This window comes from Diabrotica virgifera, chromosome 2, assembly GCF_917563875.1.
Source record: "Diabrotica virgifera virgifera chromosome 2, PGI_DIABVI_V3a".
NCBI classification, from domain to species: Eukaryota; Metazoa; Arthropoda; class Insecta; order Coleoptera; family Chrysomelidae; genus Diabrotica; species Diabrotica virgifera.
In genome coordinates this window covers 99,751,898-99,779,778 of record NC_065444.1, presented here as the reverse complement: position 1 = coordinate 99,779,778, position 27,881 = coordinate 99,751,898, and the positions used below count along the sequence as shown (strand labels likewise).

The 27,881-nt window shown below is 31.7% G+C and overlaps 2 protein-coding genes across 2 annotated transcripts in view; one reads left to right on the top strand and one right to left on the bottom strand.

Moving 5' to 3' along the window:
- The window catches only part of LOC114343710 (uncharacterized), a 70,262-nt gene that overhangs the window by 40,307 nt on the left and 2,074 nt on the right, over nucleotides 1-27,881 (bottom strand). Inside the window, exon 2 of the mRNA XM_028294550.2 lies at nucleotides 14,476-14,655. Within this exon, the coding sequence (XP_028150351.1) occupies nucleotides 14,476-14,655 (180 nt within the window). The remainder of the gene's footprint in view (nucleotides 1-14,475; nucleotides 14,656-27,881) is intronic.
- The window catches only part of LOC114343719 (neuroparsin-A-like), a 262,805-nt gene continuing 245,987 nt past the window's right edge, over nucleotides 11,064-27,881 (top strand). The window contains exon 1 of the mRNA XM_028294569.2: nucleotides 11,064-11,145. The gene's annotated coding sequence lies outside the window, so the exon portion shown is untranslated. The remainder of the gene's footprint in view (nucleotides 11,146-27,881) is intronic.

The window sequence follows — 27,881 nt, the reverse complement described above, 5'->3', positions numbered from 1 at the left end:
CTTGGACTCTTCGCGCATGCGAGCGCCAAAAAATTGATGCATTTGAGATGTGGTGCTGGAGAAGAATGCTGCGCATACCTTGGACAGCTCATAGGACAAACGTTTCCATTCTAAACCAACTCAATATTAAGAAAAGGCTGTCCACATTATGTCTGCAACGAATTCTGCAATTCTTTGGTCACGTGGTTCGCAGAGGTGACGACAGTTTGGAGAGATTAATTGTTTCTGGAAACGTTCCGGGGAGAAGATCAAGAGGACGATCACCAACTACATGGTCTGACCAAATAAAGCATTCAGCTGGAAACTCATTCTGCGAAGATCTTAGAGCAGCTGAAGATAGAGACCAATGGAGAAACATTGTTAGGAATATTGGAAGAAATCACGATCCTCAGTAATGGGGAAACGACAGGAGAGAGAGGTATTAAAACTGCCATGCACCACTTGAATCTAACTTCAACCCGTGAGTAATGACCCGCGAGTAACTTCAGCCCGTGAGTAATGAATTATTTTACTCGCGGGTAAAGTAATGGGTGTTATTATCTATTCAAAAATAGCGAATAATGAGTATATTATTAACCGGTCGTAGAAAAAACTTATTTTGGTGAACTATCTGGATGATTAACACTAGAAAGTTGGGCTTACCTTAGCTACCTAGAAAGCCGGAAGGGATCATTTTGGCCCCACGTGCTTTAATCAATTAAAAGTCAGTTTAAAGAAATTAAATCTACTCTAGACGATAAAATCTGATTTTATTTTTTACTTTCATTGTTTAACACATTCGCTGCCTATCAAAAACATTGGGAACACCATACAGTTTGCAGTTTTCGATATTTGCCACACATTGCCTTGTTACAACCGCAGCCATGATTGGAAGTATGATTTCCTTTACAAAATATTTTCAACTGATATTTTTGTCGTTTTTGAATAGTAACAGTGATAGTTGTTGGTGGACCTGGTGTTGCTAGGTGTAGTTCCAGATTTCGGGAGGCAAGGTATGGGGCCCTTAATTCTTCACACAGCCGAAGAATAAACTTAAAAAGACTGAGTCTACTTCCAGTTATTTCTTTATAAACAAGCCATGCATTTATTGCTTCCAAGTCAAGAGTATTATAAAACACGTACATAGGCCATCGTCTTGAAGTTACTTTTGTAGTATAAAGAGGCGTCATTTGGTCCTCTACACCCACAATAATTGTATCTTTGTGTTCACTTGTGTTCACCAACAATTTTATCTTTATTACGTAGATGATCAGTACCAGTATAAGGGTAACCATTTACAATAAACATACATAAATATAATTTTACCCATTCGACAGGAATTTGAAAGAAAGGCTCGTCGAATTTCCCAGAAAACGATAATAACTTACACAGGGCCAATTTGGCCCCCTTAGACTTCTATGGTAGATTTGTTAGAAAAACCATTTAATAAATTTAGTAAACAATATTTTTTGTGTTAAATAAGTCTTTGTATCAAAATATTAAAAATCATAAAATATGAAATTATTATTGCCTCAAATAAAAAAACTACAATAACTTCAAATCGCAACAGGGGCCAAATTGGCCCTCCGACTTTCTAGAGTTAAAGTAATATAAATATTAACGAACTTTTACGCATGTAGGTTTCGAACACATGTTTAAGGGCGTACGCGCAAAATTTCGAGTCAATGTGTTTTAAATGCATTCATTTTTTTTTCGAATTCTGAGAAAATTGAAACTCATAATAAAAGATTGCATTATTATCGAGGGCCGAAAGTCCCTGAAAATTTCTATAATGTTTATTTTAATAAGTTAAGGAGGGAAAAAAAGAGAAAATTTAGTGTGATTATTACTCCGTGGCGTTACAACCCTTCGTGGGTTTTATCCGACTGGACAATATGCCTACACTGTTTTCTGTCTTGAGCAACCTCCATCCAATTATCCACGCCCATAGTGCTTAGGTCTCCCGCTATATTATCTCGCCACCGGAGTCGAGGGCATCTGCGTGGTCTCCTTCCAGTTGGGACTTCCTCCCACACCAGTCTTACTGTTCTTATAGAAAAAGACAGCAATCTAAAAAATAAGTGATTGATGTGATCGTTCATGGGTATACGCTGTGAGCTCGTAGGTAGAGGGGATAATTAAAAATTCGCGAGCGCCAGTAGTGACAAGTTTGTAAACCTTTACTGAAAATTTGCTTTTTGACGTTCTGCATTAAGAGTTGTATGTTGTATATTATAGCTTTTAAATGTCTCACGAAATTTGTTGTATTAAAGAGTGTCGAAATACTGGTTACAATAGTAACTGTGTATTCTACAACTTTCCTGTCGCTAAGCATAAGCTTATTTAACAACAAAAATGGATTGGTGCAATTAGAAAAAAGTAAGTAAAAACAATTTTAATTTTAAAACGGTAGAAAAATTTGAGCTAAAGGATCAGTTAGCACACTCTCGAATTTTGACGGTTTCAATTTTACAATCCAATCCTTAAACAAAATTTGAATGCGTGAAGATAACGACCAATCACAGCAAACGTAGGATGCCGTTAACTGTCATTCATAAGTTAATCTTTAAGAGCTATTATACTATAATTATATTAAATTATTATACTTTTTTGCAGAATAAATTTTTTCTAACATTAGTTGTCAATATAAACGTCAAAACGATAAGCAAAATCTTAAAAATAATCATAATGAATAATAAATTCTGTGCTTACTGTTATTAATTGTCGATTACAATCCAATTACTTCTTTACGTTGTAAATATTACACGATAAGAATTAAATAATATTTTGAAACAACTATTATTTGCTTTTCTACTGTCCTCTTTACAATTCCGGCCGAAATAGGAACACTAGTCAACCGTTAGATGGCGATAGCAGCCATACCAGCGAAACTCACAGAGTATAGGCAACACTTTTTTCTTTCCAGAAAATTTCCGGTAAAAGTTATACTAGTAATCCTGTAGGTAGGTGGCGATACCAGCGAAGCTCGGAGCGGATACGCTGTGAGCTCGTACGTAGAGGGAATATTTACAAATTCGCGAGCGCCAGTAGTGACAAGTCTGTAAACGTTTACCGGAAATTTGACATAAATGTCAAAGTGATTAATTTAAAATTAAAATTAAAAATATTAATTATAAAAAATATTAGTTGGTCAAAGCTGTGATATATATTTTTACCTTAAATATACTTACGTTTTAAATACCGAATTTAAGTTTTTTTAATGTTTCGTAATATGTAATTATAAATTAATCTAGCGCCATCTACACGATAATTGTGAAAGTATCCGAAGTAAGAAATTCATATTTTACCAAGAGAACGTCAAAATGATTAGCAAAATTAAAAAAAAATCGATTACAATTTAATTACTTTTTTGCATTGTAAATATTAAGCGATAACAATTAAATAATAAATTTAAAAATTACCGGTGAAAATTGAATTAGTAGTCCGCTAGGAGCGACACCAGCGAAGCTCAGAGCGCATAGGGCTTTTCATTCACAGTCATTTGTTTCGAGATTCTGTCATATGCCGTATAATCCGTGTATATTAATATTATACACAGCTTATACAACATATGACAGGAGCTCGAAACAAATGACAATCGATGAAAAGCCTTACTCTTTCATTTTTCCGACTGTAGCTCATTCAAAAGAAAGTTTTGTCTATTCTAAATTCTAATGGACTTTCGGCCCTCGGTAGGTACTAATGTTTTTTTTTTATTCTGTGTGTAAATTTTTCAAAAATACTTCTAGTAGATACAATACTATAGTCTGTTTTAAAACCAAGAGGAGTGAGGAGTAATTCAAATTTCCCGCGCCATAAAGCTTGTTCGTAATAATTGGTCCAACCTCAGGCAAGTTTACTCCACCCTTAATGGAACAAATATCTACCATGTTTCGCAGACTTGAAGGGAAAGTATTAACTATATAGCTATATAGCTGTTCATTTACAGTTATACAGTTTGATACACCCTTATATCCTTTTTTTTTTAATTATTACTGTTGAGCATGGTTCAGATGCAGTTCAGAATTATTCGTTCCAAAACGAATAATTCTACGCGGTAATCGGAAGTTATCTCGCGACATAGCAACACTGGTATAGTATTTAATTACCACAACTCAGTTCCATGTTCCTTATAACCAAACTTCGGTAAGAATTCCCAGGAAAGCATCCAATTTTATTTTCGTGATGGGCTTGAAAATTTTTTCCTGTAGCTTATTTTGAGCATTGTGAAATTTTGCTATCTGCTCGGTATTATTGTAGTGTTCTGTTGATTTCTCTTCTATTCGTAATATTCATGAATAATATCGTACATTTTAGGTGAAATTAAGGATGCCGTTTTTTCCTGGCATCACTAACAGGAGAATTTAACTGTCATCATTGCATGTGGCGGTATTTTTATAGACAAATTTAATATGACTTTTTCTGATGGTTATTATGAAGTTAAAGTTAATTTCATGTAATCGAATGAACTATCTTCCAATAAAGTCGTCCCAGGAACGCAACTCATAAATATTGGCAAAATTTTTTTTAAGTCATCTACTTTAAAGTGTATAACATACGTCTGAATTGTCATTCATTGCAATTCATTCATTGTAAATTAAGAGTAAATTTTATAGTTTCAATTTCAAATATTATTGCCGTTTTTTCAATTTATTTTCCAACTAATTTAACAGTCGCCTGCGTAAAAAGTCAAGTAGTTAAATTTAGAGTATTTTAAAATTAATATTTAAAAATCATTTGTCAGTAAACAAGGCGAAGACTTTACGTGGTGGGCGATATGTGGAAGACAGGATAGGATGGCTTTGCGTTTCCCGTGAAATCACTTTTTTGATAGAATTTCTTGACTCTAGCAAGAAATTAGCGGCAGCGGTGATACCAAGGGCTTACAACTTTTCTCAGCATTCATTTAACGAAGGAAACTAGACTAAATCACAATAAAGATTTACTAGAAATAAACTAACCAAGACACGTTGAGTGTTACTACAGTCGGAAAAATGAAAGAATAGCCATGAACGATCATATCAATCACATATTTTGTATTTGCTGTTTTTTTTTTCTATAAATAACAAACGAGAGAGATAGATTATTAATTATTATCTTAATAATAAATGTACTAAAATATACAAAAATGTTCAATATTCAATCACATATTCAACAACAGTTTTGTTTATTTTAGTAGTATTTTGTATTTTGACAACGAAACCCGATTTGGGCTTCGAAACGTTAATAAAATCATTTTTTTTTTTATAAAATTGTGGCTTATTTCCAATTAAAAATAGTTGATTGTGATTAGTAATATGTGATTGACATGATCGCTCATGGGTATTCTTTCATTTTTCCGACTGTATGTGATGAGGACGCTAATAACCGGCAAAACAACGCAAAAGATGGAAAACATAATACATTGCGAAACTAGATTGCGAAAAGAGATGAAACTAGTGGAGGTGGATATTATCGGTATAAACGTATAAATTAACATTACATTACATAGTTTCCCACCTTTAGACGTATCAGAGGAGTATGACAACTGCCACTGTGCCAGTAGAATTTTATAAAATACTCCTGTCACAGATGTCTAAATGTGTGAAACTATGTAATGTACTGTTAATTTATACGTTTATAACGATAATTTCCACTTCCACTTGTTTCATCCCTTTTTGTTTCACAATGTATGTATTATGTTTTCCATCTTATGCGTTGTTTTGCCGGTTATTAACACGCTCATCACTGTATTATGTTGCTAATGGATAAATATAATGTATATAATTCATAAACAAGATGATTTACTTAAAAATATTAAATTTCGTTAAATACATAAATGTCTGTGTTGTCTTTATACAGTGCGGTGGAATAAGTGTTACCCCCCCCCCTAATAACTTATTTATTTTTAGCACATAAGCAAAACGCTCGAAGAGGTAGATCGGTTTTTAAAATAATCATAGTATATTATAGCATCAATGCTTCGAACTTTACGCGATTCCTCTTCAGTCGACAAGCATAACTTTGATTTTTTTTAAATGGGAAAGTACATCATGTGATACCTCATTTAAAAGCTTTTAAAACACTGATTGCAAAAATGTTTAACACTTTAATCATTTTTGAGAGCGTAGTCGTAAAATTTCCATCACGTTCTTCTTATAGGCATTTTTTTTGAATCCTGAGAAAACTAATAATGGTAGGGAAGCAAAGTATGCTAAATGTGCAGTCACTCGAGCGTTTTGGCGACCTATTGGGATGTGAAGAGTAGGTCCTAAAACCATAAAAGGTAATTAAAGTTTTCCATTTTTAATTTAATTTTCCATTTCGAACAATCGTTTTTTTAGATTATAGCGCCATCTATCCATAATTCGAAAAAATATCTCGAATAAAAGTTACTTATTTTTACGTAAGAAATCAAAATCTGCAATAAAAAATGGGGCTCCCATTTAAGATTTTAAAGTAACCCCCAACCCCGGGGTGGTGTTGGGTACTATTCGATATATTTTTCAAAAATATTGAATAAGTGCGTTATTCAGTTTTTCGATTTGATGTTCATTTCGCGAAATATCGCAGGATTTGTATTTAAAATATTAAATTTACCCCCACCCCTCTCCGTGGGAAATATTGAGTACGTTTTTCGATCTGTCACTCATTTCGCGAAATATTCGCTTTGTTTCTTGTGAAACTTTGGGATTCACCCATTTCCTTACGACCAGCTCAAGTCGTCAGATTTTTGAAATATACACTGTTTTGCATGTACTTAACTTACCTTATCTTAATCTGACGATTTCGAGTTTTTCTAAGGATATATTTTTTTTTTTGGCCCCTTAACGAACTCCTCTGCATTAAGAGCCAATATATGGTAGAGGTACATTTTCAAGGTACAAGGTTTCTCCCCATGTAATAATCTGACGCACTCGAGTAACTGCAAAAATCCACACTTGGGCTCCCCTACCATAAATATTTACAAAAAATTTAAACGCAGAGTGAAATATTACATTATTTCCGAGGGCGAAAATTCCCCTAGAATAAACAAAAAGTTTCTTTTGAATGATATATTATTTTTTGACATTAAAAATCACACTTAATTTTCTCTTTTTTTTTTACCTCTATGAAGAGGTGTTAACTTATTAAAATAAACATTATAGAAGTTCACAGGAACTTTCGGTTCTCTGTAAGACTGTATTCTGTCATTCTGCTTTTAAATTTTTGAATAATACTTATTCGTTTTCTCAGGATTCGAAAAAATGAATGCATTCATTTCGTTCGAGAATTCGAGCGAAATTTTGCGCCTACGCTCTAAAAAATAATTAAAGTAATTTACATTTTTGTAATTAGTATTTCAAAATCTTTTAAATTTGGTGTCAGATGATGTAATTTTCAATTAAAAAAAAAATTAAAATATCATTTTTCAGTCATCTTCTTTAAGGTGATACAGTAGCGATCAAAAGGTAGCCAAAACGCGTTCCAAGATTGCGGCTGTAATTTTGAATATTTTTTCAAGATATTTGGCACACGTATTCGTAATATAATAAAGAATGGCAGTACAGAGACCAATTTGAAAAATACATTAATATGTGGAAATTACTCTGTAATTAAATAAAATATTAAAAAACGAGCTTGTACCGCCATTAAGAAGAACAAAAAATACACTTTCTTCAAATAAACTTTTTTATCCGATGCCTAGATTTTGTGTCATTTTGGAACTACTAATGAAATAAAAAATTTTAGTACATAGTTCCAAAATGACACAAAATCTAGGCATCGGAAAAAAAGTTTATTTGAAAAAAGTGTATTTTTTTGTTTTTCTTAATAGCGGTACAGGCTCGTTTTTTTAATATTTTATTTAATTACAGAGTAATTTCCACATATTAATATATTTTTCAAATTGGGCTCTGTACCGCCATTCTTTATTATATTACGAATACGTGTGCCAAATATCTCGAAAAAATATTCAAAATTACAGCCGCAATCTTGGAACGCGTTTTGGCTACCTGTTGATCGCTACTGTTTCCTCTTATAATGTATAATATTAAATTATTAGAAGAATTTTTTTACCAAGCAACAAAAACAAAATTTGTTTAATTTATGAATGTTTTGTATTTTGGTAATGATTTCCGAAGTGGAAGTCGAAACGTCAAAAACCTACAGTATGCGGCAAAATAAACAGTACTGAAATGAATATTGAAATGTTTATGATTATTTGTATATTTAGTATACATGATTATTTCGTTCATAGGAGATTCTGACCAATAGAAAGCTACATAAATCTAAATTAAATCGATAATTTTTGGATAATTTCCCGTCGTCAAGTATATTACGTCAGATGCCCTTCGTTGCTACGAAAAAATACATTCAGTGACATTAATGACAATTAATGTTTTAAAAATTATAAAAGTGATGACTTTCAACCGTAAAATATTTATAACAACTGTGTTTAATTGTACTAATTATTATGTACTTACATACATAAATTACAATAAAATTTTGGTTTTTAACAGTTTTATTCATGAAATAATCGCAACAAATTGCACTCGATCTCTAAAATTAATATAGAATTTTAGAGCTCTTGTGCAATTACTGCTGATAATATAGCTTTGAAAACATTATTCACGACGACGTTCCCGATAAAACAGAAGCTAAAAATGCCCTCTGGCACGAAAAATATCTTTAATTTTAGTCCGCAATTCCGGAATGTCAAACGGTAGATACGTCCCCGTAGATCCGGTAGATCTCCATATGTATGTACGCATCAGGTGGCGTTAGAGCTAGTGAGTAGCGATCTCCCAAAATGATCACGCAGTATTTGAAGAGACTTTTCTTTGAGACATTCTTGATTTTAAGGTTGGACCGTTTTCGCAATATTTTTTGTATGACCGAAAATAGCACTATAATTTTTTTTTGCAAAACAGAACTATCCTGAAGCATCTAATATTAACACGATTTTCACATAATAATATACTCCAAGTAATGAAGCTTAAAATAGGACAAAACCTCGCAATTTTTACAGAATGAATCGATTTGCTTGAAAATTTGAGAATAAGTAGTGGATAGTCCAAAGATAAAAATCTATATGATTCCGAAAGGCGCTTTTACCATGAGGGTGGTTGCCACCCCATGTCGGAGGTGGAAATTTTTTATTATATTTTGACCACAAAAGTTGCTAAACCATTCATTCTAAGCAAAAAAGTCCTATGCATTTTTTTATACAATTAATAGGTTTCGATTTATTCGCTATCGAAAGTGTTAGTTTTATATCGAAAAATCAATGTTTTTGATCAGTTTTCTGCAAATAACTCAAAAAGTTTTTGTTTTATCAAAACAACTTTACTTGACAAAAATGTACCTTGTGAAAAAATCAACAAAACGGTTTTTTTTTTAATTTTTTTTAAGACCAATATTAATCGAGCTATACTTTATTATCTGTTAGCTCTTCTTGGTCAATATATGCTAAATATTGTGGTATGAAAGTAAAAAGACGGGAAATAGAAATATTTAAAATATTTAAAAATAAAGATATTTAATATTTATCTCCAGAAATAAAAATAAGTCTTTAGCTCAAAAATTAAGTAGCTTAAAATGAAAATAATGTCAGTCCCTATTTTTTTCAGTGAAAAAGTGATCGGAAGCAAACTCCTAATCACGACCCTAATTAAAATTAGTCATTGCCGAATTCTTCTTTATTTATGTATTATTAATAGGTTCTAGAAGTTTAACCAGCTTAAAATAATTAGTTTAAAAAAAACGAAGTCAAAAGCGAATAACGAATTTTTGGAGTTTGGTAAAAAATTCACTTTTCTTCAGAATAGAAAGATTAGCATCAGAGATACGAAAAAATGTTTAAATATGAAATTGTATTGTTTTGCAACTTGTTTTGCAAAAATTTTTCCTGCGGTGAAAATTGAGTGAACTATTGAGAATTAAACCTGGTAAAAACATGCAAAAGCCACCTTCAACCCTTTGAAAGTCATCACTTTTTACGACTGAGGATTTTAAAAGGATTTAATATGAATAGCCTTATAGACCTTATAAAACCTACAAAATTTTTTTTCACCAAACTTTCTAAGATAAAAATTAAAAAGGTTACGGCTAAAAAATCAATATATTTTTTTGAAAAAAAAGGAGAAATCTAATTGGAAGCATAATAATGTAAGTTAGCGGTGTTTTTAGTCATTGACCTTATTTATTCTTCTTTATTTATGTATTATTAATATATTATTCTGGAAGTTTGACTGGCTTAGAATGATTAGTTTTTAAAAAAATTGGAGTTACCAGCGAATAACGACTTTTTGTAGTTTGGTAAAAAATGTTATTTTTTTTTTCAGAATAGAAAGATTAGCATCAGATATACGAAAAAATGTTTTAATATGAAACTGTAGGTTATTTAACTCCCAAGAACTTGGTTTCAAAAAATTTTTTCTACGGCAAAAATTGAGTGAATTGTAAATGAGTATTATATATCGAAAAACATTGATTTTTTCGATATACAACTAACACTTTCGATAGCGAATAAATCGAAAAGTATTAATTTTGCCAAAAAAATGTATAGAGCATTTTTTGCTTAGAATGAATGTTTTTATCAACTTTTGTAGTCAAATATAATAAAAAATTTCCACCCCGAGATGGGGTGGTAACCACCCCTATGGTAAAAGCGCATTTCGGCGTCGTATAGATTTTGATCCTTGGACTATCCACTACGTATTCTCAAATTTTCAAGCAAATCGATCCATTCTGTAAAAATTGCGAGGTGAAAAGCTTCGGTTCCTGGACTAATACGTTATAACGACGTTCGAAAACCACATAGTACGTTTCGGCACACGATACATACAAATTTGAGATACTATTTATTTTGTCGCATACCGTACATTTAATTTTAAACTTAAATTGTGGATTATTCCTAAATAAAATAGTAAATTTGATTCTTGTTTTTAAATTTCTTGTTTTTGTTCTTGTCCTGATGAACGAATTAAGTTAATTAAATACCTACCGTTCATCTAAAATTAATAACGTCCCTTCATTATGTACGCTGCTGTGTTCTTCCTACTGGAAAGAAACATGTCATTTTTTCTGATATGACAGGATTTACATTCAACCGAGGGAGGATGCAGGATTATATAAACTAATATTTACCAAGAATCGTCCTCACTGCTAGAACATCACTTCAACTACAAACACCCTTCCTTTGAAGTAAGTGTTTACCATCTTTGTTATAATTATTTTTCGACTAGATACTTTTTGTGTTATAGTTTGAAAATCAAAATCATTTTTTATTTTATTTGAACTTTCAGTTTATTGAAATTAAACTTTTTGCTTACTTAGAAATCCAATGAAATTTATATATTTGAGATCATATGAATAAAAATAACCAATTACAGCAACATTACACTGATAACACATCCCATGGGCTGGTTTCACTTCATTGCTACAAATACGCATGAATGTCAATTTTGACGTTTCACATAAATGGGGCTTTTCATCGATTGTCATTTGTTTCGAGCTTCTGTCATGTGTCACATAATATTAATATATCTACGTCATACGTCTTTGGTTTGTATCATTGTTATATACGGTATATACCAATAACGTATGACGTAGATATATTAATATTATGTGACACATGACAGAAGCTCGAAACAAATGACTGTGAATGAGAAGCCCTATTAGTATAAATTCAACGTCAATGACGAGAAGATAAAGGAAATTATCGAGTCAAATACACCCAGAAATGCTGTGTACAGTAAGAAATTTGTTTGGAAAGCTTTCATGGACTTTGCAGTATTAGAAATTATGAATTAGATGGAAGCCGAATGGTAGAAGAATTGGCGTCAATTTTAAAAGATTGGGCCGTGAATATGAGAAGAAAAGATGGTACGCAGTTTAAAGAACCTACGGTCAAAACTATGTGGAATGTAACAAGTAAGCTTTTACAAGAAAAATATTTTAAGGAAGTGAATGTTATAATTGACTCGTTTAAAAGTGTTGTATTTCAACAATCAACTTCATAAAACTTTTCTTAAATATCGAAAAAGAACATCACAACCTAATTATTAAAGCATGCGTGAAAATACATCGTCGTCAAATTATTGAAAGTAACACTCTTGGGTCTTCGTTTAATTTTTCGAAATGTTCATTTACTAATTGTACCTTTAAATAAATAATTTTGGGTCTATTGAATAAAAACAAGTATTTGCTTTTACTTCCTCGTATTTAAGTATTTACTTAATAGTAATTGAACAAAGCATTAACGAAATGACTTTATTCTATTACTATTAAGTAAATACTTAAATACTTGTAAGTAAAAGCAAATACTTCTTTTTATTCAATAGACTCTTTGTGTTTGTATTTATTAAAAAAAAGCAAAAAATTTTCTTCCGAACAACCCTTGAACATTGATAAATCTTCAAAAACGTAATAACAATTTCCTCAAGCTTTTGCTTATTGTTTCCAAGCAACAAGCTTTTGAAATATGTCATTAAATTTTTTTGAACAGTCATCAATGTCTTCGGGTTACTACTACTGAAATTGTTTCCTTACTTAGAAATACAATGAACATATATTTGAGGTGAATAAAAATAACCAACTATAGCCACTGATAACAGATCCCATTGACTGTTTTCACTTCGTTGCTACAGATACGTATATATGAAAATTTTGACGTTTCATATAATTTAATATAAATTCAACACGTCACGATTTAATTTAATTAAAATTGGAAAATTTAACTCCATAAAACCTCACTTAAATAAATATAGACTAAGAACATCACAACCAAATTATTAACAGCATGCGTAAAAATACGTCGTCGTCTGTTATTAAAACTAACACCTCTGGGTCTTCGTTTAATTTTTCGAATTGTTCATTTAATAATTGTTATTAAATAAATAATTTTGTGTTTGTATTTATTTCAAAAAAAGCAAAAAATTATTTTCCGAATAACCCTCGAACCTTCATAAATCCTCAAATATGTAATAACAATTTTCTCATGCTTGTTGCTCATTGGAAACAGACCTCGGCCTACGGCGTCGGTCTGTTTCCAAGCAACAAGCTTTTGAAATCTGTTATTAAATTTTTTCGCACAATTGTCAATGTCCTCTGGTTGTTAGTACTGATAATAGAAACTATCCTAAAAAATCATAAAAATCAAAACTTGAGCAAAATGTGGCGAAAATTAATACAAGGTAATTAATTCTCTTATCGATTTTTCTGTTTTTCTATTAATTATTCATAACTCTAAAAAAATTAATTCACTTTTTCGCAATTTTAATGTTCAAATTATTGTTTTCACACCGTTTTGTATCAACACTGTAACTAGCTTTGTAAATTCTGCATTATTTGAATTTATGATATGCTGACAAATATTTTCTGGAATTTGGTGCATATTATGTGTTTCATGTATGTGTTCCTCTCATGTCTTTTACAAATATCATATACCTCACTGTATGATTTACACATTTTTTGATATATCTATATTAGAAGTACGTATCCAGTAAGGACTCCCGTGTCCAACTTTAGTCTTTTTTCTTATATCCAGGATTCTTGAGAATGAAAAGTCTCTAACACGAACAAATTCCGAAAGTGATACCTTCTGAGGCTTTCAGGAATTCTGCGCATCCCGTTTTTTTTTGTTTATTTTAAAATAAAAGCTGTTACATCATGGCGAGCAACACCAAGCATTTTTGTTAAACGAACATTATGTAAGAAGAGTTTTAGTCCAATGACTATCAACTCTTAGTGGGTTTACTTTTAATTTTTCTTATTTTCTAAATGGTAAATCAAGAGGAGTTCTAATGTTAATTCTATTTTGTTATGTGAACTTTTTCAATACTGCTAACTCGTTGGGGTGCTTTTTCAGCCGTTAAAAATATTTATCAATGCATTTGACGATCATTTGCTTCATTGTTTCGTTCAAGTCTCTGTAAATGTCTGCATTTGGAATAAATCACGGCGCATAAGTGATAGAACAAAGAACCTTATATGTACTGAAATCGCTCTAATATTTCTATGTTGCTATTTGCTGCAATTCATACCTATCGATTTTTGCGACAATACATAATTATTCAATATTTTATAGCCGTTTTAACAGCTTCACTAATCTCATGTGGAATAAATTCGGCTTTCATTACGTACTGATCCCATTTTTTGAGATGAAAAAGCGAAAACACTTTCGAATCTTATGACAAGTGCTATCATAATAAAAATACAAGTTGATATTATTATTAAAGCCATCTACGGAAAAAAACGTCTGAAAAGTAAAAAAATCGTTCCAAAAGTAACACATGTTTTTCGATCAGGTACCCCGTTCTGCGCTTTAATTCTTTAGATTATTTTTGCACTCCTTTGATTTATGCTCTCCACTAACACTCAATAAGTATTTAAAGTAATCGACCCTCTAGAATTTATTTTCACCGATTTTTATTTCTGCTAGTCTGTTTAAATCGTACTGTCTCGTTTTAAACGTGAAATAGGTACCACCCAACGGGAATTTTTGGTTTTAATTAATTACATAATTTGACTTACCTGTCACTTTGTTTCCCAGTTGCCGGAGCCATCTCACCGGATATTTGTAATTGGCAGAAATTAGTACTGGTAGTACTAGACACGAATAACTGGCTAAACACCATCCTCCAAGACTCAAGAGAAGTGGGGAGTGACCTCGGGAACAGTAGGGTAATAGGAATAACACTGACAATAGACAAACTGAAACAAAAAAACATAAAGTACTGAAACAGACTATTTTGAAATTGATATTATATATGTGTACTGATAAGTAAAAAAGGTCTTAGGTAAAAAAATATCGATTTGAATTTGGACTAAGTTTTTTACTACGTTAAAAAAATCAATAAAAAGCTATAAAAGCGATGAAAAGTGGTTGAATTTCAACTCCTTTAAACGTATTTTTATAAGCATTAAAATAGAGATGAAAATCAGTCGATTTTTATTACTTTTTATTGATTTTTTAACATATTAAAAAACGTAGTTAAAATCGATATTTTTTGGCTAAAGACCTTTTTACTTATCAGTACAAAAATTAGGTATATTCATAACATCAATTTATGGATATGTTATTTCCCTTTCCCTGGTTGAGAATACTTTTTAACTATGCCACTTGAGCCTTGCTATACGTTCTGTAACATCATTAATCTTTGTCCTTTCACGAATGTCGATATTTCGAATCCTGTCTTTCAAACTAATCCCTAGCATGGCCCTCTCCATCGCTCTTTGGGTTGTACTGAGCTGCTCTAATGTTTTCTTTGTAAAGGCCATGGTCTCCAGTCCATATGTAGTTACAGGCAAGATAAATTTTTGATAAAATAAGAACAACCCAAAGCAGCTCAGTGCAACCCAAAGCGCGATGTTAGGGATTAGTTGAGAGGCTAAGTATAATATATTTTACCAATTGTTTAAAGGCTCACATATCTTGGAATTCGTAGAGATTTTGATGGACTAGGTCAAGTAGTGAGGATGGATGGCCTCAATAGGACTCATTTTATCATTTGGTTGATTTGCAGATTAAATTAAAATATTTGGTTTTTTCCATCTATTACGTTTAACCAACCAGTTTTCCTTAGCGAACATTAAAAAGCGAATATAGCTTAATTGTTTCTTATGCAAGAAATAACTGACGTACACAATAATGTTTTGAAAATGTATTCTATCAAAACAAATCAGTTTTAAAAATCAAAAATCATTCACGACGATTAACTATATACCAAAGTAAAATGGTTCCACACCAACAAAAATATTGTCCAAGAGCAACATTTCAATTAGGATTAAGCAAACAAACACCTTCTGTAAAGGCCATCTCGTAAATTTCGTACGGAAAACAACGTCGATCAAAGCAAAAATCACGTAAGTCCAATTATTAAAAATTATGGGAGATATTTTTAGATAGCAAAGAAGATAACATTAAGGTATTTATAGCATCGAAAACAATGCATGTACACGAGAGAAACAGATGTACTACCTAATTTTCTAAGCCCTCATGTCTTGGATGTGTCCTCAAATATTATTTATGACCCGGTTGAACTGATAGTTTTACAGAGTCGTAACAAATAATTTAAATAAATTATTACGTGTTAGATAGTAGCCTTAAGAAAAAAGTTTAACATACAATATATTCATTTGATCAAATCAATTTACTGAAGTTCTTCTTTAGATGTTCTGTCGTGTTGGTATTATTATAGGAAATTGATCTTCGCTTCAATCCTGTGCCAATTTACTATTCTCTCTCTCTCTCTCTCTCTCTCTCTCTCTCTCTCTCTCTCTATCTATCTCTCTCTCTCTCTCTTCAATGACTCTACACAAAAAGTCGAGCCTTGGTCCTCCAACCTTGCCGGTTTCGCGCCGATGAGATCCAGGTTCTTACGTCTATGCAGAAAGATTGAGACTATTTAGTCTCATCTCAGGCTTATCGATTAGACAACTCTTCAATCATAACATAATACACGGTACATCATTCATGGTCCTATATCACAATATACTTCATGTCACCCACCTTCTTCTTTTATATACTTCACTCCTCTTGAGGTACTTAACCCCCTCTCATTTTTATTCCTTTATTTTCAGGTAATTTGATGTCAGGTCTCTGGAGTGCTCAGTCTCATTAAGCTGCATTTAGTCTCATTTTCAGTCACATATAATACCAAAATTTCTTTAGGCATATTAAATACTATTTTTTTCTCCATTTTTGTTAGGTTCACTTACATTTTTAACAAATTTCATCAAACTATCAGTCATCAAAAAAATCATACTCTAATTAATATCTTAGAATTGTACTTTTATGTACACATTAAACAACATCTTATTGTCCTAGACGTTTTAACCTAAAAGGCCTAAAAACAAAAATTTTAAATTCTTTGGCTGAAGTAACAATACAACAGTTTCTAACGTTGCATTGACACTTTGTCTTTGACATCCTTCTAAGGTTCTTTTATATTCAGTTACCTTTCAACTCCAATTTGTGAGGCGAACTCCATATATTTCAACCACGTGGGAAGAGTCCTGTGTTGCCCTGGATAATATCCAGGAATATTTGCAACATCACAAAATTTTAATAAAAATATGTAGTAAATTATCATACTTTTCAACATTTAACCCTTAAACGCCCAACCTTTTTTAGGTTCCATGTATGCCCAAGGGTGGGTAAAAAATGTCCACCTCGAAAATAGCTAATATATTTATTGAGAGTTGTTGGAAATGGATTAAACTTAAAAATCTTATGCTTAATAAACACAGCCTGTTCTAAAATATTAATATAAACAATTTACAAACCTTACAACAAAATTACAATGTACATCAAAGTTAATATACCAGTAAAAGCCAGTAATTCAGATTTGTCGATTTTCTCCACATTCTTCCTTTCAGCCTCCTCATTGGTGGATAATTATGTCGATTATGTAATTATACGTCGATAATTATATGGATTATGTTCCTACCAACGAGAAATAATATAGAAACCTTTAGTAAGAAGTTTTACCAAGGGTGTACCTACTTTTTGTGGCCACCCATATTTAACTCAAGATATTACTTTTATTTTCAAAAATATCGGTAGAACCAAATTAACATTCGATAAAGGGCTGTCTTTTAAACAATAAATAATTTTTGGAAAATTTTTAAACACGTAATAAATATGTTACAAGGGAATACGCATTAGGTGGACATTTTTTACCCACCCTTGGGCGTTAAAGGGTTTTTACCCAAAACATGTTGATGACTCAGGCATGCACACTATTGTAAGTATGATTCCTTGCATTTTTAACCTTAGTCAACATTTTAAATCACGGTTTTCTTAATTAATTAGGTTATACTTATTTTAGGGCTTTTTTTAACACTGATGGTGGATTTTTTAATCCGAAAACTTTCTGTTATGTGATTTAACCCCTTATTAGGGACTTTTAAAATGACCTTTTACAAAGAATCTAGTATTTTCGTGATTTGTGGTATACAGCCAGCTACAGGAATTTTATTGTCCTCCTGGATTTTTTCTGTTGTATCTACGAAATCTTTAGCACTTTTTGCAATACTCATCTGGTTATTTCATAGACTTCTATCTTCAACTATTTAGTTTAAGGTTCATGTTCCACTACATATAATAATATGCATGAAGTAAGCTAATAATATGAAGTTTATGATAAGTTTTTAATTCGATTAAAATCTGATCTGATATTTTCTCTCCAAGTTCGTATTTCAATCTCATGAGCAAGTTTCACTGCTATTCAGCATTTAAGATATTGTGACGTCTATGACTTTTGTTTCCTCTGTCACTATCTCTCTAGCTATTCATCTATCTGTTCAAATAGCCCCAAACAACCACCTTTGGCTACAAGTCTCCTCTTCCTTTTTCATATTTGTGCTTGCAGCAGTGTATACGTAACTTATTGCATTTGTCTTCTTTTTTACCTTAGGGTAAATCCAGCCAATTTTGATGTTTGGTATGTGTCTCTCCATGGATCTTTCGCCCAAACGTCCAGATTTATGATGACTTATATGACAATTCATCAAGTCTCCCGTATTTGAATTGGAATGAATAGAATGTTAGGACGTCATTTCAGTATCCCTGCTTCGTCAGACACTCGGACTGATATAAATTCAAACACGGGACGGCCAAAGAATGTCTTCTGCTTATTTTCCACTTCAAGAGGTTAGCGTACCTATAATGGTGCCATCTACTTTGATGGCTATAAACAAAAACGATATGATAATATTGTTTTCTGTTCTTTACGCTATATAAAATGTCCAATACTTTACATATTTCAGCCAAAGCTTGCTATCGCTTTGTTGGCTTAGTATACGGCTCCACGGGCGAGAAATTGACGCTAGCAGTAGCCGTAAAACGAACTTAAGTTTCCGCGAAACGGATAAGGAATAGCCGAACTGAACCGACTACGCATAAGTCCTGTAGTCAGTTCAGTTGGCTATTCCTTTTCCGTTGCGAGGAACCTTAAGTTCGCTTTACGGCTACTTACTGCTAGCGTCAATTTCTCGCCCGTGGAGCCGTTCGCTTAAAAAGCCAAACATCTCTTCGCCATATATTATTCACGAAAAAAACGCAACGTTCATAATCATTACGAATCTGTTAAGATGTATACATTGGAAGGAAGGAGATGTTTCAAAATGCATCTTATTCTATCTGATGTCTAATTTTAATTATGCTAATAAAACAAATAAAATAATGTTAAACCAAAAAGAAACTTTGTTTTCTAATCCACGTACGCTACTGACCGAAACTAATTTGAAGCAAACAAAATAAAATGTTCTGAATTGGATAATGTGTTTTATTTTGTTTAGTGGGCGCTTACGAATAGACGAACCATTAATATTAATTCTATGGGCAATTGCCTTGGTAAGATCAAATCAAAAAATTAATTCCCTCGACTTGTGGATTATATTTTCGGGACAAGGAAATGAATTGTTCTCATTATTAGAGAATATCGACCTTATAAGCCTCTAATAATATACGACCCTAATAAACCCATAGCCAAAAACCTAAATTGAGAGTCTCCTATTTTTTGAGCTTAAACATTTTTTGTAAATAAATTCTTGTTTGTGTTTTATTGGCACTGGTTTAAGCAAACAAATGGCCAGTCTATGTGTTTGAATTCTATCTTTTACAAAATATACGCTTAGTATCTAAATTTAAAACTATTACTACTACTACGTTTTTTACTCTGTTTTTTTTTTATTATTTTTTTATTATATTTTTTAACAATTTTTTTTGTTATATTTTTTTATTATATTTTTTATTTAGTTTTCTTTTGTTTTTTTTTTCTTTTGTTTTTTATGTATTTTTTGTCTATTTTTTTACTAAGCTAAGACCTAAACCCGATTCATCACCTCGAAGGTTTAGATCTTCTTAGTAACTTTTTATTTTATCTACTCTATCTCATATTATGTATAAGTTTTTAGTTTGTGAAAACTGTCATTATAGACAGCAGTGCGTGAAGGATTTAAAGTGTGCGTGAAATAACAATGTATTTTAAATGGGATTTACTTTTTCGCACTGTTTTGGCACACTTTCATATAATCAAATATCCTTAACTTTCGCGTTGTCATGGTGATGGCATGTGAGCAATAAATTACAACAAAAGTTTTGACAGTTTTGTGGTTTGAAAGAAGTTAGAATTTTGAAATGTCAAAGTTCTAAAAATTGTAGAATAGAAATTAATTCCAGTGACGAAGGGTTACAGTTTTTTTATTTGTTTATCGTAGAATAAATATTGTATGAAGCTGTGCGTGAAGTACTTTTTGCGAACTTACGCGATGCTTATTTACTTTGCTTACTTACTCTAAACATCGCGTGCGTTCGCAAAAAGCATACTTCACGAACTGTTTCATAAATAACTATTATTTTATTTTTTTTAATCAGAGCTTTAATTTTAAACAATTAACATGTTTGTATAACAAATCAAGTTTGTAAAAATTGTATAGACAAAGACTGAAACAGGAATCGATAATAACCAAGATACAAAAAAGAAAATTAAAATGGTACGGACACATTAACAGAATGGACCAGGGAAGACTACCAAAGCAGTTGATGGAATCAAAAAGATATGGTAAAAGAAGGAAATGGAGGCCAAGGAAGAGATGGATCGATCAGATTATAGAAATTGGAGAGGAAAAAGGGAAAACACATCAACAAATGAAAGACTTAGCAAAAGACCGCAAGAAATGGAAGATACGGATAGAGGATGAATAAAACCTCCGACGACCCTGAGTGGCATAAGGAGTTTCGAGAAAGAAGAAAAAGAAGAAGAATAAAATTTTATAAACATCTAGAATCTAGATTGTTTGATTGTATAAGGTATAAAAGATTAAAATGAAATTGTACATTAACTTGAACTAGATTGGTATAGAAATTAGATATTTCAATAAAATGTAAAGGACATTCTAACAGCATATGTTGTAGATCAGCTAGCTCTCAATTCAAAATAGCTCTCAAAGCTAATTGATCATTATCTACAATAGTGGAGTCACTGAAGGTTTTCACCTCCGATTTCATTGAACCTCCATCGATTTTCATGAAAATTGGTGAGTAATTAGAGGATACCTCAAGGAACAAAGGTGACATAATGCCAACTTGCGCTTTTACCCTGGGGGTGGATGCCACCCCTTCTCGGGGGTGAAAATTACTTTATTAAAAATAATACCATAAATCGATAGAGGGACCAATTATAAGCAAAATTTGTTATATCAAGTTATTAATATAAATCAACAGTTTTTGAGTTATTAAAGACCAAAGATTTTATTTTTTCGTAAAAAATGCATGATTTAAATCGGTTTTTCACGTATAACTCAAAAACTATAAGCTTTTACAAAATAGTTATTATTACTGAAATTGATGATAATAAAGAACTGAATACATTTCTTACTTAAAGAACTAAACTAATGTTAGTTCAAAGTGAGTTATTGGCAATTGAATGTGTATTTTTTTCGACGAGTACTCAAATCTAAGTATTCAAGCTTAAATAACGGGAAAACGATGCAATGTATAAAATATACCTGCTAATTATTTGTCAACGTACTTCAAAATACCTATTAAATGAGCTTCAGAACAAGTTAATAGCGTCAAAATTAAGCAAGTTATGATGAAAATAAAAGAACCCTTTCGAATTTTTTAGAAAAAATTGAAAAATAAAACATACGCCATTTCCACAAAAATTTAAATTTATAATAATCCTTACAATAACTTCTTTATATTAGCATAAGTAATGATTTAAATAATTTTGACCGGTTTAGAATGCATATTTTTGAAAAAAAGATATAATTTGAAAAAATCATAATTTTTAAAATTATTGTAATTTTCATATTCTTTTGATAACAACTCCAAAAATACTCAATATACGTAAAAAATGATAAATACCCAAATTTTAGTTTATTCTGTGTCAAATATTTTACCTGTTTTACTGTTTCCATAGGGTAATAAGTAACCGAGATAGAAACGTTTAAATCTTAAATTTTGCTGTGGAAACCATGCAACCGGGGCCATTTACCCTTTAATTTTTAAAAAAGTGAGGGATCTAAAAGATTAAATTCAACGTGATTAAATAGCCCTTGGAATTAATTCCTAAAGGTTTTTAGATAAACCTGATATCTTAAAAATAAACCGAGTTATTAAAAAAAAAACAATAACATTTTTTGGAAAAATTTTAACAAAATAAATTTTGAAAAAGGTTTGGTGCATAAATTTTAATGCTATCAACATGTTAGGGGATCATTTAATATATATTTTTAAGTACTTTGACAAATGTTAAATAAGTTTATGTTATAAAATGCATCATTTTCCCGTTATTTCAGCTTGAATATTTAGATTTTTTTACTCACCGAAAAAAAATATATTCAATTACCTATAACTCACTTTTAGTTAACACTAAAAGGTTTTTCTAGTAAAGGATTTATTTAGTTTTTTATTAGCTTCAATTTTGGTAATATTAACTATTTTGCAAAAGCTTATAGTTTTTGAGTTAAAGATGAAAAATCGGTTAAAAACATGCATTTTTCTCAAGAAAAAATAAAATCTTTGATCTTCAATAACTCAAAAAGTTTTGATTTATTTGAATAACTTTATATAACAAATTTTGCTTAGAATTTGTCCCTCGATTATGGGGTTATTTAGAAATTATCGAATTATGGGGTTATTTTCAATAAAATAATTTTCACCCACGAGAAGGGGTGGCATCCATCCCCAGAGTAAAAGCGCAAGTTGGCACCATATAACCTTTGTTCCTTGAGATATCCTCTAACCACTCACCAATTTTCATGCAAATCTATGGAGGTTCAACGAAATCAGAGGTAATAGCTCATATCCACCTCCATTGACTGCACTACAAGTCCTATTTCTCTTTTGAAAACTGGAATTAGACAGTGATTGCTTCTTATTCGACAAATAGTTTTGATAAATGATAAAGCCTCTGTTGGAAACTTGATTAAACCATGTCTTGATGGGAAGTGTAGGCTGGATTTTTTTGTAATAATTTTCTTTTTCTGAATTGTTATATTGTTCCTGCCATTTCGTCCGTTTGATAGATCTGATAGTAGAAATTATGTCTCCCATAGGAAGTTGATAAATAAATTATTAAACTTAAAAGAACAGAAAATCCAGTAAGATGTAAATTAGTGCTGGAGGGTCAGATAATAGAACAAGTGATGAAATTAAATATCTAGGCATCACACTATCTAGCTACAGAAAGCCCGAAACAGAAGTGTAAGATCAAGTGAATAGAGCAAACAGAGCTGGAGGTTACCTGGATGACACAATATGGAGAAATGAAAATACCGGAAAAGAAATGATAGGCAGAATTTAAAAAGCAGACATGAGATCAATAATGCAACAGAGGAGATGAAAACCCTTCGAAAAATCGATGGTAAGACACTATGGGACAGAGCTCGAAGTACAAATTGCGACGGAGATGCAAGGTGGAGAACATTAATAAATGGGTAAGAAACAGAAGAGTAGAATGGAACTACCACATAAGCCGAATGACAACAATAGAGTAATAAGGACGGAGAGAGACAGTTCCCCAATAGGAAGACGATCATTGGGAAGCCCACGAAAACGATGGAACGACAACTTACTGGAGGCACATTGAAAAACAGATAGATTCATGTCTATACAAAAAGAAGAAGAACTTATACGTTATTTGTAGAGAGAATTTTAAGTAAATAAATTAAGGATTTGAAAGAAACAAATAACTGCACTTTCATCAACTGCATATTTCCTCCTTAAATGAGTAATAACAACAAACCACGCTATTTTCACTCTTGAACGATTAGTATTTAAGTATTTAAACAACGGAAGTTTTATTTATTTCTTCAACGGTTTTTGCTTTTGTATTAAATAATTTAAAAGTTCTGAGTAATCTATCCAAACTACTATAGGTAGTTGTTATTTCTAATAAAATTTAGTAGAAATATGACTATGCCTTTATTGTTCATCTAATGTAAGTACATAGTCCACATTTACTACATTTTATCATTTGAAAGAATTTTAAATGCTACATTCCGATGAAAAGTTCACCCACCAATAATCTATGGCAGTTATAGGCGAGTGGCAGCAACCCCTAAAATTAAGTTATACCGACCACGAAAATCAACTTTAAAGTGAATGACCAAGACCAATTTTGGTGATTCCTTATGTTTTTGTAGTCGCTAAATTTGAATATGCTGTTTATTTTTATCTAGAATTGGTGGAACATGTTCAAAAATCTAATTTTATACAATAATGTGAAAAATCAATTTTGATGATTTTTCAAATTTACCTCACTGTATATTAGGTCGCTGTCAATATTTCCTTTGGAAAATATTACTGTGTTACCTTTGAAGTATTTAGATAACAAAGAGATTTGTTCAAAATGTTTAGACAAATTAAGAGAAGAGTTGTTAAGTTTTAAACATCTTGTCGTCAGATTTCGTTAGTTTCATGTTTACTTAAAAAGTTGAGTGACAAACTTTTTAGTTTATAATTTTATCCAAGACAACAGCAAAATATGATTTATGAAAAAGTTTTCTGGAAAATTACAAGTCAAAATATGCAATAGGAAAAAAGTTATGTGACTTTATAAACGAGCGGCACACCCCAAAAAAGCTTATTTCTCGAGATACTGTGAGGTATGATGACCACGGTGTGGTGAATGGCTAATTTTAGTCATACTGTATATTTTTGATGGTGCTGAATACGAAAATTAGGTTTATTTTGAATTTTACGTGGGGGAGCATTGGCAAAATCGGAATTTTACCCAAAAAATAAAAAAAATCATATTTCTCTGCTTTTAACTCGCTACAACTCTGTTCTATTTTAATATTTTTTTCTGAAATTTTTACAGTATATATTTCTTACCTTTCTGAAGACAATGGTACCTGTTTCAATCTTTCTGTTTAATTGCCATAAAAGTTACGAATTGCTTAAAGTAAAAGGTGCAGATTCCTGAATTGCAAAGTTTATTCGAAAAAGTTGAGTGACAAAATTTGAAATTTAGCTTTTTAATTAAGTTTATGTTAAAATATAAGGCACAGAGAATAAAATATTTTATATAAAAAAATGGAGCAACTTTTAATTTTAGGAAAAACGTGATTTGATTTTTTTTTTATTTTTAAGGTAAAATTGCAATTTTGACAATGTTCCCCCATCTAAAATTCAAAATAAACCTCATTTTCGTTTTCAGCACCACCAAAAACATAAAAAAGACCAAACTTAGCTATTTACCACACCGTGGTCAGTATCTCGAGAAATAAGCGTTTTTTTGGGGGGGGGGGGGCGTCACTCGTCTATAAAGTCACATTACTTTCTTCCTAATGCATATTTTGACTTGAAATTTCCAAAGAACCATAATTGGTAATATGGCGAATCGTACATAATGGAACATATTATAGGAACCAAAAATAAGGATAATAGGTAATATGGACTTGCTAGAAAAAGAGAAAAGAAATATTTAAAAGAAAAGAGTAATTTCTTCGGCCACTATGAAGCTTGCTTAGAAGGACGGAGTGGTGAAAACAACCAACGTAAACTACACAATAATAATTAAACTACGGTATTATTGTTTTAGTTATTTATATCCTGCAAAACTGTATGACTTAACTGTTAACCTTGGTAGCTAGCATATAGTTTATATTAGTTTGTCGTAAAATATCTTTGATGTTGATAGATTCTTTATGAGCAATGAGACTACAAAAACATATTGTATAGGCGACTAATTTGAATTTAAAAATATTTAACTGTGTTCACAACAAGTGTTTAGTTGCGTATTAGAATGCGTCTATTAATATTTAGTAGTAAAGGAAGAATCCAATTCCTTGGACACACAAACGTAAAACTTTATCTCACCTGTTTCTGCAATCTTTTCATTCCTTTCCTCGGGGTCCTCTAACCCTGGTAATGACGCTCATGTCTCAAATTTCATAGACTTGTTTTTAACTAGGTCTTTACTTCTAGGGTTTATGCTCCGCTGCATACAATAATATGCATAAAGTATGATAAGAGGGCGAAGTTTCATTGCTATTCAGCAGTAAAAAGATATTGTGACGGCCATTACTTCTGTTTCCTCTGTTTCTATCTATTTTCTGATTCTTTCTATCTATTTTCGTGTTTGTGGTTTCACGGTCTCCAGTGTATAAGTATCTTATTCCATCTCTCCTCTTTTTCCTTAGGATATGTCCAGTGAATATTGATGTTTAGATTTTTCCCTCCTTGGATTTTTCTGTTTTTTGATATTTTTTCCATGATCTCCTTTGTAAACGTCCAGATTTGAGCGGTACATGTTAACACAGGGAGTATATACTGATTGAACACTTTTGTCTTTAGATAATAGGTCTGGATCCCGCGTATGAAAAAAGTTGATTAATAGCAAGCTGAAAATTTGTTAATAGCTTAAGGGTGTCTAGTCGGACAAACTTTGATATATGGGAACACTGGAACAGGGGAAGTTTTAATTGTGGAACAGGTTAAAAATTTGGAACGGTCAGATCACGCAAACGGCACATGTATTTTGTCCGACAGAACAGACTTAAACTCTCCGAACAGAGATTAAACTCTCATCCAAAAATCAGACTGCTTCTTCTTCTTAAAGTTCCATCTCCTAGCGGAGGTTGGATATCATAATGGCTATGGTCACTTTGTTGGCTGCTGCTCTGAACAGTTGTAATGAACTACAGTTAAACCATTCTCTAAGGTTCCTCAGCCAGGAGATGCGTCTTCTTCCTATGCTTCTTTTTCCTTGGATCCTTCCTTGCATAATAACTCTCAGCAGCTTATATTTCTCTCCTCTGGTAATGTGACCCAAATATTCTAGTTTTCTTATTTTTATACTGTTCATAATTTCTAACTCCTTATTTAAACGTCGTAGCACTTCAACATTGGTAATCCTTTGAACCCACTGAATTTTCAACATTGTTCTGTAACACCACATCTCAAACGCTACTATTTTTCTTATATGTTGCCTTTTCAATGTCCAAGTTTCCATTCCGTATAGTAATATAGAAAATATATAGCATCTTAGAGCCCTCAATCTGAGAGGCAACTGAAGGTCTTTGTTTGTAAGCAGTGTCTTCATTTTTATAAATGCTTGCCTTGCAGTTTCAATTCGGACTTTAATTTCTTTGCTTTGGTCATTTTTGTCATCAACCCAGGTTCCCAGATATTTGTATGTCTTTACTTTTTCTATTTGGGTTTGCTCTAGTATTAACCTTTCATTTCCATGTTGTGTTTTTGAGACAATCATACATTTAGTTTTTTCTTGTTTATTTTAAGTCCATATCGAATGCAATAATCGTTAATTCTATTTAACAATTCTTGTAGCGACTCAAGGGTGTCTGCCATTATAACGGTGTCATCAGCGAATCTTATGTTATTTACTGTTCTTCCGTTTATAGAGATTCCATCACTTAGTTCCGCTATCGCTTCCTGAAATATGGCTTCACTCTACACGTTAAACAGTAGCGGCGACAGTACACAACCCTGTCTTACCCCTCTCTTTATATCAATATTCTCGGACTCTTGTTCGTCTATCTTTATATTGGCCTTTTAATTCCAATACAGATTGGTGATAATTCGCAAGTCTCGTCTGTCTATATCTCTGTTTTTCAATAATTCTATTAGTTTTTCATGTCGAACTCTGTCGAACGCTTTTTCGAAGTCGATGAAACAGGAATAAATATCCAGGTTCATATCTAAGCATCATTGAGAGAGGACAATAAATGCAAACAATGCCTCTCTTGTTCCAAGTCCTTTGCGGAACCCAAATTGGGTATCATCCATATCATTTTCTAGCTTTCTGTATAATCTTCCATGAATCACCTTTAGAAATATTTTGAGGGTATGGCTTATTAGTGATATTGTCCTACAGTCTGAAAAATGTTTGGCATATATTGTTTTAGGTATTGTTACAAAGGTGGACACCAACCATTCCTGAGGTAATTTTCCGGTTTTATAT